The sequence below is a fragment of the Bos indicus genome, chromosome X (genome assembly GCF_029378745.1).
Source record: "Bos indicus isolate NIAB-ARS_2022 breed Sahiwal x Tharparkar chromosome X, NIAB-ARS_B.indTharparkar_mat_pri_1.0, whole genome shotgun sequence".
NCBI lineage: Eukaryota > Metazoa > Chordata > Mammalia > Artiodactyla > Bovidae > Bos > Bos indicus.
In genome coordinates, this window is record NC_091789.1 from 150740435 (window position 1) to 150755541 (window position 15107).

Consider the following 15107-nt stretch of genomic DNA (forward strand, 5'->3'; position numbering starts at 1 on the left):
CGAGAGACAGAATTCTGAAAGCTGGGGTCTTTTCTGAACATGCCCTCGGATGCTCTACGACCTTGTCACCACCGCCAAGTTCCACTCATGACAGCAGAGTTCAGGAGGCCACCGCGACTCAGGAAATGTGCTGCAGACTCTGTCTCCCGAGGGAACACGTGTCCAGACACTGAGCAGGCTGGCTGTCCCTCTGCCTGGAGCCCTGGGTCCTTTCCCGACCAGCCTCACGTGAGCCGCGTGCCCCTGGAATGTACGCTGAGTACCCTCCCTTCTGCGGGCATGCACACAGTTTACTGAACGCAGCTTCGTCCCATCCACCTTCGACATCCAGGGAACTTATCTCCAGGGAACTGTCCACATTGTCTCCAAGATGCCTCTTGACCACCTCTGCCTGGATTCTTCCAGACAGCTTCTGAAGGGCATCCCCGACACACTCTTCAGAAACGTTCTTATCACACACCTTACTTTTCATCACATGTAAAACAGATATCCAGTGCGAGTTTGGTGTATTCTTAACAATTTTTTTGTTGGGCTATAATTGATTTTCCAACGTTGTGTTTGTTTCTGCTGTAGAATAAAGTGAACCAGCCGTGTGCTGGCTTTAGTCTCTCAGTTGTGTCCGACTCTTTGCGACCCCGTGGACTGCAGCCCGCCAGGCTCCTCTGTCCATGGCATTCTCCGGGAAAGGATACTGGAGTGGGTAGCCTTTCCCTTCTCCAGGCGCATCTTTCCAAACCAGGGATGGAACCCAGGTCGCCTGCATTGCAGGCAGATTCTTTACCAGCTGAGCCCCCAGGGAAGCCCAAATGAGCTAGACGTGTGTATATATCCCCTCCCTCGTGAGCCTCCCTCCCAGCCCCCACCCACCCCTCTAGGTCATCACAGAGCCCCGAGCTGAGCTCCCTGGGCTATACAGAGCTTCCCACTAGCTGTCTGCTTCACACGTGGTTGTGTGTATATCAGTCCTTTACGCCGGCCCTTTTCTCTTCTATTCTTCCCATCCTCTCCTTCCCCAAGCGTCCCCCAAACTGTTCTCTGCGTCTGCATCTCTATTACTGCCCTGAAATTAGGTTCCTCTGAACCGTTTTTCTAGATTCCGCATATATGCGTGAATGTAGGGTACTTGTTTTCGTGACTTACTTCGCTTTGTATGACAGACTCTAGGTCCATCCACATCTCTGCAACTGACACAATTTTATTCCTTTTTATGGCCGAGTAAACCCACTCCAGTACTCTTGCCTGGAAAATCCCATGGACAGAGGAGCCTGGTAGGCTGCTGTCTATGGGGTCGCATAGAGTCGGACACGACTGAGCGACTTCACTTTCACTTTTCACTTTTCATGTATTGGAGAAGGAAATGGCAACCCACTCCAGTGCTCTTGCCTGGAGAATCCCAGGGAGGGAGGAGGCTGGTGGGCTGCCGTCTATGGGGTCGCACAGAGTCGGACACGACTGAAGCGCCTTAGCAGCAGCAGAATATTCCATGGTGGGCTTTCCAGGTGGCTTGCTGGATTATGAATCTGCCTTTGATGCAGGAGACCCCGGTTCAATCCCTCAGTCTGTAAGATCCCCTGGAGGAGGGCATGACAACCCACTCCCGTACTCTTGCCTGGAGAATCCCATGGACAGAGGAGCCTGGTGGGGCTACAGTCCATGGGGTTGCAAAGAGTTGGACACGACTGAGAGACACATTCATTAGACGTTCTATTGTATATATGTTACTTTTTATAGACTATGGTTTAATACAGGACAACATTTTAAAACATCTTTGAGCTTAACATCATATAATAACAGCAAACTCAGTTGATATGTGAAACTCGTAGCAAAGTTTCTCATTTCAGAACCACACACGTCTAGACCCCTGACCACTGTGCAGAAAATGTCTCTAGTTGAGGAAACCTGTTCTGTTTATATAGAGGTTTTGGGAAGAAAGACGATGAGTGGGTATAGTCTTAAAATAATGGATATTGGTTCTATGTAATTTACTGGTGTGAACTTTGCCAAGCCCCTTGACTTTTTTTTTTTTTATATTTAAAAGGCATTTTATTTTAAGGGGCTTCTCAGGGCTCCCCCTGTGGCTCAGCTGGTAAAGAATCTGCCTGCAATGCAGGAGACCTGGGTTCGATCCCTGGGTTGGGAAGGTCCCCTGGAGAAGGGAAAGGCTCCCCACTCCTGTATTCTGGCCTGGAGAATCCCACTGACTGTATAATCCATGGGGTCGTAAAGTCAGAGACAACTGATCGGCATTCACTTTCACTTGTCACCTTCAGGTGGTAAAGATTCTGCCTGCCAATGCAGGAGATGCAGGTTCAATCCCTTGGTTGGAAAGATTCCCCTGGAGAAGGGAATGGCAACCCACTCCCATACTCTTGCCTGGAGAAATCCCATGGACAGAGGAGCCTGGTGGGCTGCAGTGAAATAGTCAGAGATGACTGAGCAACTGAGCACAGTTTAAAGCACATTTTATTTTAACTATAGCTATGCGTATACATCAGCCCCAAACTCCCAATCTATTGGGTTGGCCAAAACATTCTTTTGAAATTTTCTGGAAGATCTTACAGGAAATGTAAACAGTCTCTTTGGAAACCCAATATTTTGTTCATTGGATTTTAGGTGCTATATGAGTGTTCCCCAGCCCGTTTGGCACCAGGGACAGATTTCACATAAGCCAGTTTTCCGGAGACTGAAGGTAGAGGGGAGTGGTGAGGGTTTCGGGAAGACCCAAGTGCAGTTGCATTGATTGAGCACTTTATTGCTGTTCTTTAGTGGCTATGTCGTATCCGACACTGCGACCCCATGAGCCGCAGCACGCCAGGCCTCCCTGTCCATCAACAACTCCTGGAGTTTACTCAAAGCCATGTCCACTGAGTTGGCGATGCCATCCCAGCATCTCATCCTCTGTCACACCTTCTCTTCCCACCTTCAATCTTTCCCAGCATCAGGGTCTTTTCCAGTGAGTCACCTCTTCACATGAGGTGGCCACAGTATTGGAGCTTCAGCTTCAGTCCTTCCAATGAATCTTCAGGACTGATTTCCTTTAGGATGGACTGGTTGGATCTCCTTGCAGTCCAAGCGACTCCCAAGAGTCTTCTCCAACACCACAGCTCAAAAGCATCCATTCTTCGGCGCTCAGCTGTCTTTATAGTCCAACCCTCACATCCATAATGACCACAGGAAAAACCATAGCCTTGACTAGATGGACCTTTGTCTGCAAAGCAATGTCTCTGCTTTTCAAAATGCCGTCTAGGTTGGCCATAACTTTCCTTCCAAGGAGCAAGCGTCTTTTAGTTTTGTGGCTGCAGTCACCGTCCTTGGTGATTTTGGAGCCCAAGGAAAAAAAGTCTGTCACCGCTTCCACTTTGCTCTCATCTATTTGCCGTGGACAGGGCTGGACACTGAGGCAGGAAGGAGTGCTGGGAGTTAGGACCAGAGTCACTGTCCTGGAGCTTGATGGCTTCCCCATTGTCTGGGGGACAGCGTAGAATCTCATCTCTCCCCACCCAGCCCCCACTCCTTTCTGACTGTCCTGAGGCCCCCTTTGTCCCCAGCTGGTGTGATGATGGTGCCCCAGAGGACCACGGAGGACGGCTTTGAGGAGCACTTTGGCGTCAACTATCTGGGGCACTTCCTGCTGACCAACCTCCTCCTGGACACCCTGCGGGAGTCGGGCGCCCCTGGCCGCAGCGCCCGGGTGGTGACTGTGTCCTCGGCCACTCACTACGTGGGGGAGCTGAACCTGGACGACCTCCAGAGCAGGTGAGTCGGGGAGGCAAGGGACGTCACTTGTCCCAGGCGACGTCGCTTCCCACCTCCTGGTCTGCAGCTCAGCCTCTCTCGTGGCAAAAATCTGCAGCGACCAACACAGGCAGACCTGGGAGAGGCTGTGCGTTTTGGTTCCAGACTGCAGTGATAAAGCACATATCGCATGAAAGCGAGGCGCACAAATTGGCTTTTCTTTCTACTACATCTGAAAGGGATGCTTACTCTAGCCTATAATTTCTTAGATGTGCAATAAATAGCATTGTGACTAAAATAACAGGGTGCAGACCTTCATTTAAAAAAATCCTTTATTGCTGAAGAATGCCAACCGTCCCCTGAGCCTTGAGTGTTCAGTTCAGTCGCTCAGTCGTGTCCGACTCTGTGCGATCCCGTGGACTGCAGCACGCCAGGCCTCCCTGTCCATCACCAACTCCCGGAGCGTGCTCAAACTCATGTCCGTCGAGTCCGTGATGCCATCCAACCGTCTCATCTCAGCGACCTGTAATCTGTTTGTAAGAGTTCTTGTGTGGTCAGTACTTCTCTAGTGGTCTATTTTATGCATAGTATCAACCGTGCATGTGTATCAATCGCTGTCTCTCAACTCATCCCACCCGGACATCCCCCTTTGGCGTCCATATGGTTGTCCTCCAGGTCTGCGTGTCTTTCTGTTTTGCAAATAAGAGCGTCTATACCATTTCTCTCCCTGGAGAAGGGAATGGCAACCTGCTCAAGTACTCTTGCCCGGAGAATCCCACGGACGGGGGAGCCTGGCGGGCTGCAGTCCGTGGGGTCGCAAAAAGTCGGACATGACTTAGCTACTGCAAACCTACCGTTTCTCTACGTTTCGCCTAAGTGTTAATACACGGTATTTGTTTTTCTCTTTCTGACTTCACTCTGCATGAAAGTCACAGCCTTTTTGCAGTAGTCACATCACAGGTCACTCATCACAGCTCAGTGTGACAAATATGATCCTCATGCAAAGGTTTAAAAGACTGTGAGAAAGCAGACCTTTAATTTAGATTCAGCTGGAAATATGTCCCTGAAGAAATGATAATACGAATCTCCTGGCAGCCTACATTTTTTATATTACTTGTTTCCATCTCGTGTACATTCACAAAACGAAGCTCAACATTCAGAAAACGAAGATCATGGCATCCGGTCCCATCGCTTCATGGGAAATAGATGGGGAAACAGTGGAAAAAGTGTCAGACTTTATTTTTCTGGGGCTCCAAAATCACTGCAGATGGTGACTGCAGCCATGAAATTAAAAGACGCTTACTCCTTGGAAGGAAAGTTATGACCAACCTAGATAGCATATTGAAAAGCAGAGACATTACTTTGCCAACAAAGGTCCGTCTAGTCAAGGCTATGGTTTTTCCTGTGGTCATGTATGGATGTGAGAGTTGGACTGTGAAGAAGGCTGAGCACCGAAGAATTGATGCTTTTGAACTGTGGTGTTGGAGAAGACTCTTGAGAGTCCCTTGGACTGCAAGGAGATCCAACTAGTCCATTCTGAAGGAGATCAGCCCTGGGATTTCTTTGGAAGGAATGATGCTAAGGCTGAAACTCCAGGACTTTGGCCACCTCATGCAAAGAGTTGACTCATTGGAAAAGACTCTGATGCTGGGAGGGATAGGGGGCAGGAGGAGAAGGGGATGACAGAGGATGAGATGGCTGGATGGCATCACTGACTCGATGGACATAAGTCTGAGTGAACTCTGGGAGTTGGTGATGGACAGGGAGGCCTGGTGTGCTGCAATTCATGGAGTTGAAAGAGTCGGACACAACTGAGCGACTGATCTGATCTGATCTCTGATCTCGTGTACACCTTGCTTATAACCTAGCAACTCACAGCTGTTAAGTGTCATGACAGAACTTCAGAGCACCATTTTCAACTGGCCCTTCACTTCTCTTCGGGATTAGGGCACTGTGAAATAAAAATTCTGTCAAATTTAAAAAAAGGATATGGCGAGAATGACAGAAATGTGACACAGAGACATCAGGTGGACAGACGCTGTTTTTAAACACGGCGCCAGTAGATTTACTCAACACGGAGCTCACCCAGACCGTCAGTGTGCACAAAAACCCAATATCGATGACCTGCAGGAAAATGAGATCTGCCCGGGTTAGGAACTGTTTGCTGTTTTGCGGTCATACATGTAAGCACTGTCTGCATATCGGACTATTTATATTTACGCTTTGAGGCAAACCCTATTACATTCTTCAACACGTGAGAAAACCGTGAAGCATAGTTCAAATTTAGTCTATGAGGCACAGCTGATGTACAGTGTTGTAATTTCCACCTTAGAGTGAAGTGCCGTCTGTATACACGTATGTCCTTTCTCTTCTTTTTGATTCTTTTCCGTGATGGCTTATCAGGGCTTCCCTGGTAGCTCAGCTGGGAAAGAACCCGCCTGCAGCGCAGGAGACCCCGGTTCGGTGCCTGGGTCTGGGAAGATCCTCTGGAGCAGGGAAAGGCTTCTACATACACATATTATATGTTATTATATATAATCATATATGGTATACATTTAATATATGGAGCTTCCCTGGTGGCTCAGATGGTAAAGAATCTGCCTACAATATGAGAGACTGGGTTCGATCCCTGGGTTGGGAAGAGCCTCTGGAGGAGGGAAATGGCAACCCAGCCAGTATTATATCATTATATATGACATATATTAATTTATATATACAACAATATTTATATAAGTATATAGCTAATATATAGCTAATCTTAATATATTTATATTTACTATATTTATGTAATAACATGTAAATGTAATATTGTATAATACTGCGTATATTATATAATATATATTAAACATATAATTGTTAAATATATTGAATATATAACTTTTAAACTTGAACAGTTAAACTTATTTAACTTAAATAATTGTGTTAATATTTATGTAATTGTATGTATAAGCATACTTATACTTGCATAGTCACATATATTATCATATTTATATCATCATTTGCATGTGTGTTAGTTGGTAAGGACTCTGCCACCTGATGGACCGTAGCCCACCAGGCTCCTCCATCCGTGCGATTCTCCAGGCAAGAATACTGGAGTGGGTATTAATTTCCCATTTCCATATTAATATATAGTATATATATATTTTCCATTTCCATATAATATATAGTATATATATTTCCCATTTCTGTATTAATATATAGTATATATTGGGAATATATATATATAATATATATATAATATATAATGGGAAATATATTTTCCATTTCTGTATTAATATATAGTATATATATAATAATTTCCATATTAATATATAGTATATAAATTCAAAGATTATATTGTATTTATTGTCTAACATTGGCTATATTCCTTGTGCTGTAAAACATATCCTTGTCCCTTATTTAACTTTTTTACTTTCTGGACACACCCTGCGGCATGCAGGGATCTTAGTTCCCTGACCAGGGATCAAACTCACATCCGTTGGCTGGGAGGAAAAGTCTTAATAACTGGAACACCAGGGAAGTCCTCTGGTCCTGTTTCTGCAGCTTATTTTATGCTGTTGATGTTGTTTAGTGGCTCAGTTGTGTCCGACTCTCTGTGATCCCAAGGAGTGTAGCCCACCAGGCTCCTCTGTCCATGGGATTCTCCAGGCAAGAAAACTGGAGTGGGTTGCCGTTTGCTCCTCCGGGGGAGCTTCCGGACTCAGGGATTGAACCCATGCCTCCTGCATCACAGGCAGATTCTTTACCACTGAGCCACGGGGGAAGCCCTTTAGACAGTACCTATTTTTTCTCTGACGAGAACTTGAAAACCTTTTTTTTTTTTTAGTGCAAATGTATGATCTACTGCATTCCTAGCGTCTTGCTAGCAATGAATGCCCTTCCTCACTGTGCCCACTTAGCACCTGGTCTCTGGTGACTCAATATCCTTACTGCGGTGGGCTTATATTGGCTCTGAGTTCAGTGCCAAACCCAGACCAAATATAACACTCAGCCTTGTAAACACCACTTACATGAAACGCAGGTATCAAAGCCCAGTGTCCTCTTCTCAACCAAGAAAACCACGCTGCTGCAATTTAGGATAAGATTTCCCATCTCTAAGGAATGCTTTCCTAGGTTGTTCATCAAGAACCAGCCCTTTAGAGAATTATCGCGTCTTTGCTTCAGTACACAGATTTGCGAGTATTGTGTTTAAAATACAATCCTTCACCTTTCCTTCTCTTGGCTTTAAGATAGAGAAAGTGACAGGGATCTGAACATGCCAACTCATATGTGCCATTTTGATATACAGATTATTTTGAGCTGAAGGCCATTGCGAAGCGACAGATGCAGAAAGATGCCTTTCTGGAACTTCCCTTATCGAACTAAAAACAGAAACTTCTGAGAAGTGAGGACTTCCCAAGTCTTTGGCATTTCTTTTCTATGAAATCCCCCATACCTGTGAAATTAGAAGTGAAATTCATGTGTTTCCCTTGTTAATCTGACCGTTGTTGCTTTAATTTGCATGCCCTCGTTACAGAACATAAAAGTATGGAAGAAACATTTTTTTTTTTTCCTTTCCAACAAAAAGGCTACCACAGTAATATCTCTACTTCTGTTTTCGATTGGCCTTCAAATTATTTATGAGGTAGTTATATTAATAAGTTACTGTTTACTGAAAACAAAGGTGTATTTATGGTTTCAGTTTAAGGTTTTGAGACCGTGTATTACAAAGGGCACTTAGTAAAAGCCTCATGTTTCGGAGCAAGTTGTGTAGACATTGTATGAATATCTTCTGCTTTAGTGTGTGGGTTGACTTTTCCTTTTGGCTGCCTGCTGGCTGTTAACCTTGTAATCATCTCTTCATTGTTTTCAATACCTAGGGCATCTGCTGTCCCTCGGGGCTTTACTTAGAAACTCTAATGGGAATCCTGTTCTCTAGTATCTCAGCTCTGATTCTTCTCCGTTTCCACTGTGGATGTTTCTTTATCTTTCAAAGCACGAGGGAACCACTCTTGAAATTACTTGTACTCTTTGTTTTTCTTCTTTTTTTTAAAAAAAAACTCCTTTAGAGAAAAGTATTGACTTTTTCCATTGTCTCTTGTCTGTGGTATTGTAGAGAACCATAACTCTTAAACTCATAAACTCTTAAACCATAGCTCGTAAACTCAAAGTTTTAGCATATTTATTGTTTCACTGCAGTATGAATGCCTTATAAGGTTGTGTTTCTGCTGTGCAATGAAGTGAATCAGCTATGTGCATACATAAATCCCTTCCCTCCTGACGTTCCTTTGCACCCCTCATCCCACCCCATTAGGTCATCTCAGACCACAACGCTGAGCTCCCCGTGCTGCACAGCAGCTCCCCACTAGCTAGCTATGTTACGCGTGGTGGTGGATAGATGTAAGTGCTACTCTCTCAGTTCGTCCCACCCTCTGCTCTCCCCACCACACCCCATGTCTGCATGTCTGTCTCTACATCAGTTTCTGTATTCTTGCCCTGCAAATGGGTTCCTCGGTACCAACTTTCCAAATTCCCTGCTACTGCTGCTGCTGCTAAGTCGCTTCAGTCGTGTCCGACTCTGTGCGACCCCAGAGACGGCAGCCCACCAGGCTCCCCCGTCTCTGGGATTCTCCAGGCAAGAACACTGGAGTGGGTTGCCATTTCCTTCTCCAATGAATGAAAGTGAAAAGTGAAAGGGAAGTCGCTCAGTCGTGTCTGACTCCTAGCGACCCCACGGACTGCAGCCGACCAGGCTCCTCCGTCCGTGGGATTTGCCAGGCAAGAGTGCTGGAGTGGGTTGCCATTGCCTTCTCCATCCAAATTCCCTATACATGCATTAATATACAGTAATTGTCTTTCCCTTTCTGAGTCACTGCAATCTGTGTGACAGATACTCTGGGTCCATCCACATTGTGAGAAATGACCCAATGTCTTCCCTTCTTTATGGCTTAGTAATATTCCATGTACATATTACGGCATTCTCTTTATCCATTCACCTGCTGATGGACGTCTAGGTTGCTTCCAGGTCCCGGCTACTGCCAATAGAGCTGCAGTGAACATTGGTATTCTCGTGCGTTTTTGAAGTGTGCTTTTTCTCGGGAAATATACTCAGGAGTGGGGTTGCTAGTCATAGCTTAGTTTTATTTTTTGTTTTTTTTTTTAAAGAACCTGCATAGTCGTCTCCATAGAGGTAAGCCATAATTCTGTCAATGGATCAGTTTTCCTTTAAGGAACCTGGACATTTCCGGCGTCTTCTCTTCTTTCTCAACTTGACGACTGTCCTTCTCTCCCAAACAGCCCTGTTGATTCAGGAGCAAACGGATGTGTGTGCTGTAAAAACAGTCAAATGCCAACAGCAAAGCTGAGCCTTTACCTCCCTGTACTTCATAACCCCCTCATTCCTGGAGCTTTCTCCTCCCCTGCTGGGAAGAGAGAGGAACAACTTGCCAGAAACAGGCATCTTAACTATAATTGGGGGGTTGTCGTGGATCCGGGGGAGGGCATTTGTGCTTGCAACTCTGCTGTATTATCGTCTCCGTTACTCCCTCCAACAAAAGATGTGTTTGGAGTTCCTCTGGCAAATGCTCTGCCGAAGCTCGCCCTGCATCACCCTTGGCCGACCTGCCCTTTTACTCATCGCTGAGACAAAGGACTCGGGGCTTATTCTCCAGCTTAAATTGCAGGGCCCCCCTGGCAGAACCTCAGAGTCTGCAGGTGGCCTCTTGTGACAAGCGGCTGGCTGCCCGCGACGCCGTGGGGGCCTGCTGACAAGGAAGAAAAGTTGCTGCCCGGGGAGACGGCAGGAGGTGGGACGGAGTCCCCGAGGGTGTTGGCGTGGTTGTCACATTCTGACAGCCGAGAGCCCACGTGTGCAATTTACAAAACAGCTTGAGGTGTTTTTTTTTTTTTTTTTCCAGAAAGCCTCACTAGTCAATGACACTTACGTGACTTCATTTCTCAGTCTTATCATTGCTTGTCCTGTTTTCTACATCTAAGTATTTCCCTTTTCTCATTTTTTTCCCTCTTGTGTGCTTTTCCTCGGTCATGTTTCCCGATTTTGCTTTTCTGAATCATTGAGTCCATTTAGTTCATTTAATGCAATTTTCAATTCCTGTTTAGTAAGAGCCTTTGTGAGTAAGAGGCATTGAACTCCAGCGAGTGCTTTTTTTTTTTTTTTTTTTGCTTCTCATGTCAGGATGGATTTCTTTCTTTTTCATCTTTGACTGCCTTAAGTTCCCACAAGGGTGAATTCCGTGGATGGATTTTCTCCGAATGTTAAGAGTCACCACTGGAGTTGAAAATGGAGAATAACGTAGAATCTGGGGCACGTTGAACCAGAAGAAGAAACACGAGAGGGGCTGCGTTCACATCCACAAAATTACAGAAAAAGAAGTCCGGACGGGAAGACAATGACCGATCCCCCATGAATCAGACGTGAAGTATTTTGCCAGGAAGACTTCCTTGGTTTTCTTTATGTTTCAGACTTGTTCTTTTTTCCACGTGGGCCATTTCTGAAGTCGGTATTGAATGTGTTACAATGTAGCTTCTGTTCTTTCCTGTGGATAGTTGAATTCTCACGTTTTAATGTAACTTTCACAATTTCAACTGCTAGCTTTTCTTTTTAAGCACAAATCACTTGGGTTTTTTATTTGTGGATTTATTGTTGATGACAAAAAAAAAAAGGATAAAAGCCTCAAAACTGGTCTTTGTTATTTATTCTTTTAAATTTCATTGGAATGCTTTACACCATTGTCTCTTATGTATTGGTTTTTTTAACCATGAGGCATGTGGGATCTTGTCTCCCTGACCAGGGATCAAACACAAAGCCCCTGCGTTGGTAGGTAGATTCTTAGCCACTGGACTGCCAGCAAAGTCCCCAGTAGAGATAGTAACGAGCTCTTCATTTTACGCAGGCTATGTAGCTCTGCATAAAATTACTAGCTAAAAGACTCTGATGCTGGGAGGGGCTGGGGGCAGGAGGAGAAGGGGATGACAGAGGATGAGATGGCTGGATGGCATCACCGACCTAACGGACGTGAGTTCGAGTAGACTGCGGGAGTTGGTGATGGACAGGGAGGCCTGGCGTGCTGCGATTCACGGGGTCGCAAAGAGTCGGACACGACTGAGAGTCTGGACTGAACTGAACTGAAGACACCACAGTTAGTTTGCCTGGAGTGATATTTTCTCTGCAGTGAATTCTCTTCTACATTCCAGGAACGCTACTTTCTGGGAAAGGATAGGTATAAGGGACCAACCATTATGGTTTTATTTATTTAAAGAATTTTTTTTTTTTGATGGGGACTGTTTTTAAAGTCTTTATTGAATTTCTTATTAATGCCATATTGCTTGTTTTATGCTTTGGTATTTTGGCCACAAGGCATGTGGGATCTTAGCTCCCTAACCAGGGATCAAACCCACACCTCTTGCATTGGAAGGTGAAGGAGTCTTAACCACTGGACTGTCAGAGAAAAGCCCTGTGGTTTTCATTAAGTGGTGCCCACGTCCAACCTCATAACATAGTCCCTGATGGTAGGAAGCCAAAAAAGGAGTGGACGGTGGTGGTTATCATGCGCTAGAGGAGTACATCCATCATAGCATCTTCCCCAAGCGTTGAACATTCCAAGGAGAAAAAAAAAAATGGTCACAGGTGTGGAGCCCTGCTCCAGAATCACAGGACAGACATCTCTGGAACTGACCAAGCCCTCTAGCAACTGCTGCCCCGAGCCTCTGGGTCTAAAGCAGCCAGGCCCCTGACCCTATATTAGGTGAAATCTCCATCCTAGTAATCACCCTGTAGCATCCCAGGAGATCGCCACAGTGCAGGTAACACACATGGGCTCCCCTGGTAACTCATTCGGTAAAGAATCTGCCTGCAGTGCAGGAGACCTGGGTTCCATCCCTGGGTCGGGAAGATCCCCCTGGAGGAGGGCATGGCAACCCACTCCAGTCTTCTCGCCTGGAGAATCCCACGGATGGAGGAGCCTGGTGGGGTGCAGTCCACAGGGTTGCAAAGAGTCGGACACGACTGAGCGACTCAGCACAGCCCGCTTGACCTCGGGCATGTCTCTAGACGCCGTCAACCCGTGCCTGGCGAGGGCAGCGTCGACATCCAGATGCCCGGGTCTCATGGCCTCTCCTCTTTGCTCTTGCAGTACCTACTACTCAGCGCACGCAGCCTACGCCCAGAGCAAGCTGGCCCTGGTGCTGTTCACCTACCATCTGCAGGCGCTGCTGACTGCCCAGGGCATGCCCGTGACCGCCAGCGTGGCCGACCCCGGCGTGGTGGACACCGACCTCTACAGATACGTCTTCTGGGGCACCCGGCTTGTCAAGAAGCTCCTGGGCTGGTGGGTCTTCAAGGTAAAGGCCCCGACGCTGGGGGTGTTGCTACGGTCCGCGGGCAGATCTGACTTTACCCTCCTCGATGCTGCTGTGTTACCGTTTCCAGGCTCCACGTCTTCTTTCTCCGTTCATTTGTTGATGGATACTGAGGTTGCTTCCATGTCTCGGTGATTGTAAATATTGCTGCGATAAATCCTGGGGCAGGGGTGGGGGGGGCGCGTGTCTTTTCTAATTATCATTTTCTCCAGGTATATCCCCCAGTAGCGGGATCACAGGATCGTATGAAACAGATCGTATCTGTTTCTGGTTTTTTGAGAACATTCCATACCGTTTCCCATAATGCCTACCCAAGTATACATTCCCACCAAAACCGCTGTGAAGGTTGAGTTGCAGGTATCTTTTCTAAGCATGGCTTTCTTCAGATATATTCCTAGCAGTAAGATTGCAGGGTCAGATGGTGGATCTATTTTTAGGTTTGTTTTTTTTTTTTTTTTAAAGGAATTTCCATACCATTCTGGTAAAGAATCAGCTCGTAAAGAATCCGCCTGCAATGCAGGAGACCTGGGTTAGATTCCTGGGTCAGGAAGAGCCCCTGGAGAAGGGAAAGGCTACCCATTCCACTACTCTGGCCTGGAGAATTCCATGGACTGTATATTCATGGGGTCACAAAGAGTCAGACACAGCTGAGTGACTTTTGCTTTATTTCCGTCTGACCAGTGTGAGGAGTCCCCTCATTGGAGTTTTGATTTGCGTTTCTTTAATAACCAGCAACGTTGAGTATCTTTTCGTGGACCCGAGGGCCGTCTGTATGTCTTTCTTTGGAGAGATGTCTGTTGGGATCTTTGTGTGATTTTCTCTTTACGATAAATTCTCGAGAAGGAGTTTGTTTAGCTAGAGGATGAGCTCTGTGTGTTAGAGGCTCAGTCGTGTCTGACTCTTTGCAACCCCATGGACAGTAGCCTGCCAGGCTCCTCTGTCCATGGGATTCTCCAGGCAGGAATATTGGAGGCGGTTGCCATTTCCTCTTCCAGGGGATCTTCCCCACCCCGGGGATCGAACCTGGGTCTCCTGCATGGCAGGCAGATTCTCTACCAAGTGAGCCACCAAGCCCCTAGGCTTCAGGACACAGACATGGAAAATGTGGACCCCAACCTCCCACAACACACGTGTGCTGATGGAGAACGGTGTCCTTAGCCCAAATGCAGTTCGTGTAAGTCTGCATTTTGTTGCTGTTACCTGTCAGATGGTCTTTGCTGCATAGTCATCTGGCTTCTTGCTGGAATTACATCGCTCCTCTAGCCGTAATCTTTTCCGTGGGAGGTGCTGACTGCCCAATGGGAGTCGGGTAAATCACCCACCTCCACAGTCTTGGCAGGTGTGCAGAATTCATTTCGTCGTCTCTGTGGGATCTCGGAGATTAGCAACCGTGATGGCCAGAGCTCTGGAGGGGCGGGGTGGACGCCGTCAACAGCCGTGATTGTCGCCAGTTCTCCGCCTCCGGGTTCCCCTCGGTCCGGAATTCCGGGACCACCCACGGAACCCAGATTCTGGCAGATGTGAACAAGCAGAGGTGACCGTCCCCAGCAAGCAGTCAACAGCAGCTGTGATCACATGTCCGTCACCGGGATATCAAAACCCACCTCTCCTCTATCACCTGGTTCCCCTCTCTGGTTCCATTTAAAATCTCATTTCCTCTTGTGAATGAGACGTGGGTGCTGTGTTATGTTGCTCAGCTGTGTCGGACTCTTTGTGACCCTGTGGACTGTAGCCCGCCAGGCTCTGTCCATGTGGATTCTCCAGGCAAAAATACTGGAGTGGGTTGCCATGTCCTTCTCCAAGGGATCTTCCCGACCCAGGGATCGAACCTGGGTCTCTCGCACTGCAGGCGGAGTCTTTACCGCTGAGCCACCAGGGAAGCCCCAGTCTCTGGTATTACCCTTTGTCAACAACACACTGGCAGTTGCCATGGGCATCTTGTGTCCACCTCTGCAAGGATTCAATCAATCTCTGATACAGCTCCACACCTTCCACATTCCCTGCAGGGGGCTCAG

At 46.9% G+C, this 15107-nt stretch overlaps 1 protein-coding gene across 9 annotated transcripts in view; it reads left to right on the plus strand.

The window, feature by feature from the left end:
* Positions 1-15107, plus strand: part of DHRSX (dehydrogenase/reductase X-linked) — a 263013-nt gene that overhangs the window by 113904 nt on the left and 134002 nt on the right. For all 9 annotated transcript variants that reach the window (XR_011565104.1, XR_011565102.1, XR_011565103.1 and 6 more), the window contains exons 5-6: positions 3549-3756; positions 12867-13074. Coding sequence is in view for 4 of the 9 variants with exons in the window: in XM_070783501.1 (XP_070639602.1) it covers positions 3549-3756; positions 12867-13074 (416 nt within the window). In the remaining 5 variants the exon portion in view is untranslated. The remainder of the gene's footprint in view (positions 1-3548; positions 3757-12866; positions 13075-15107) is intronic.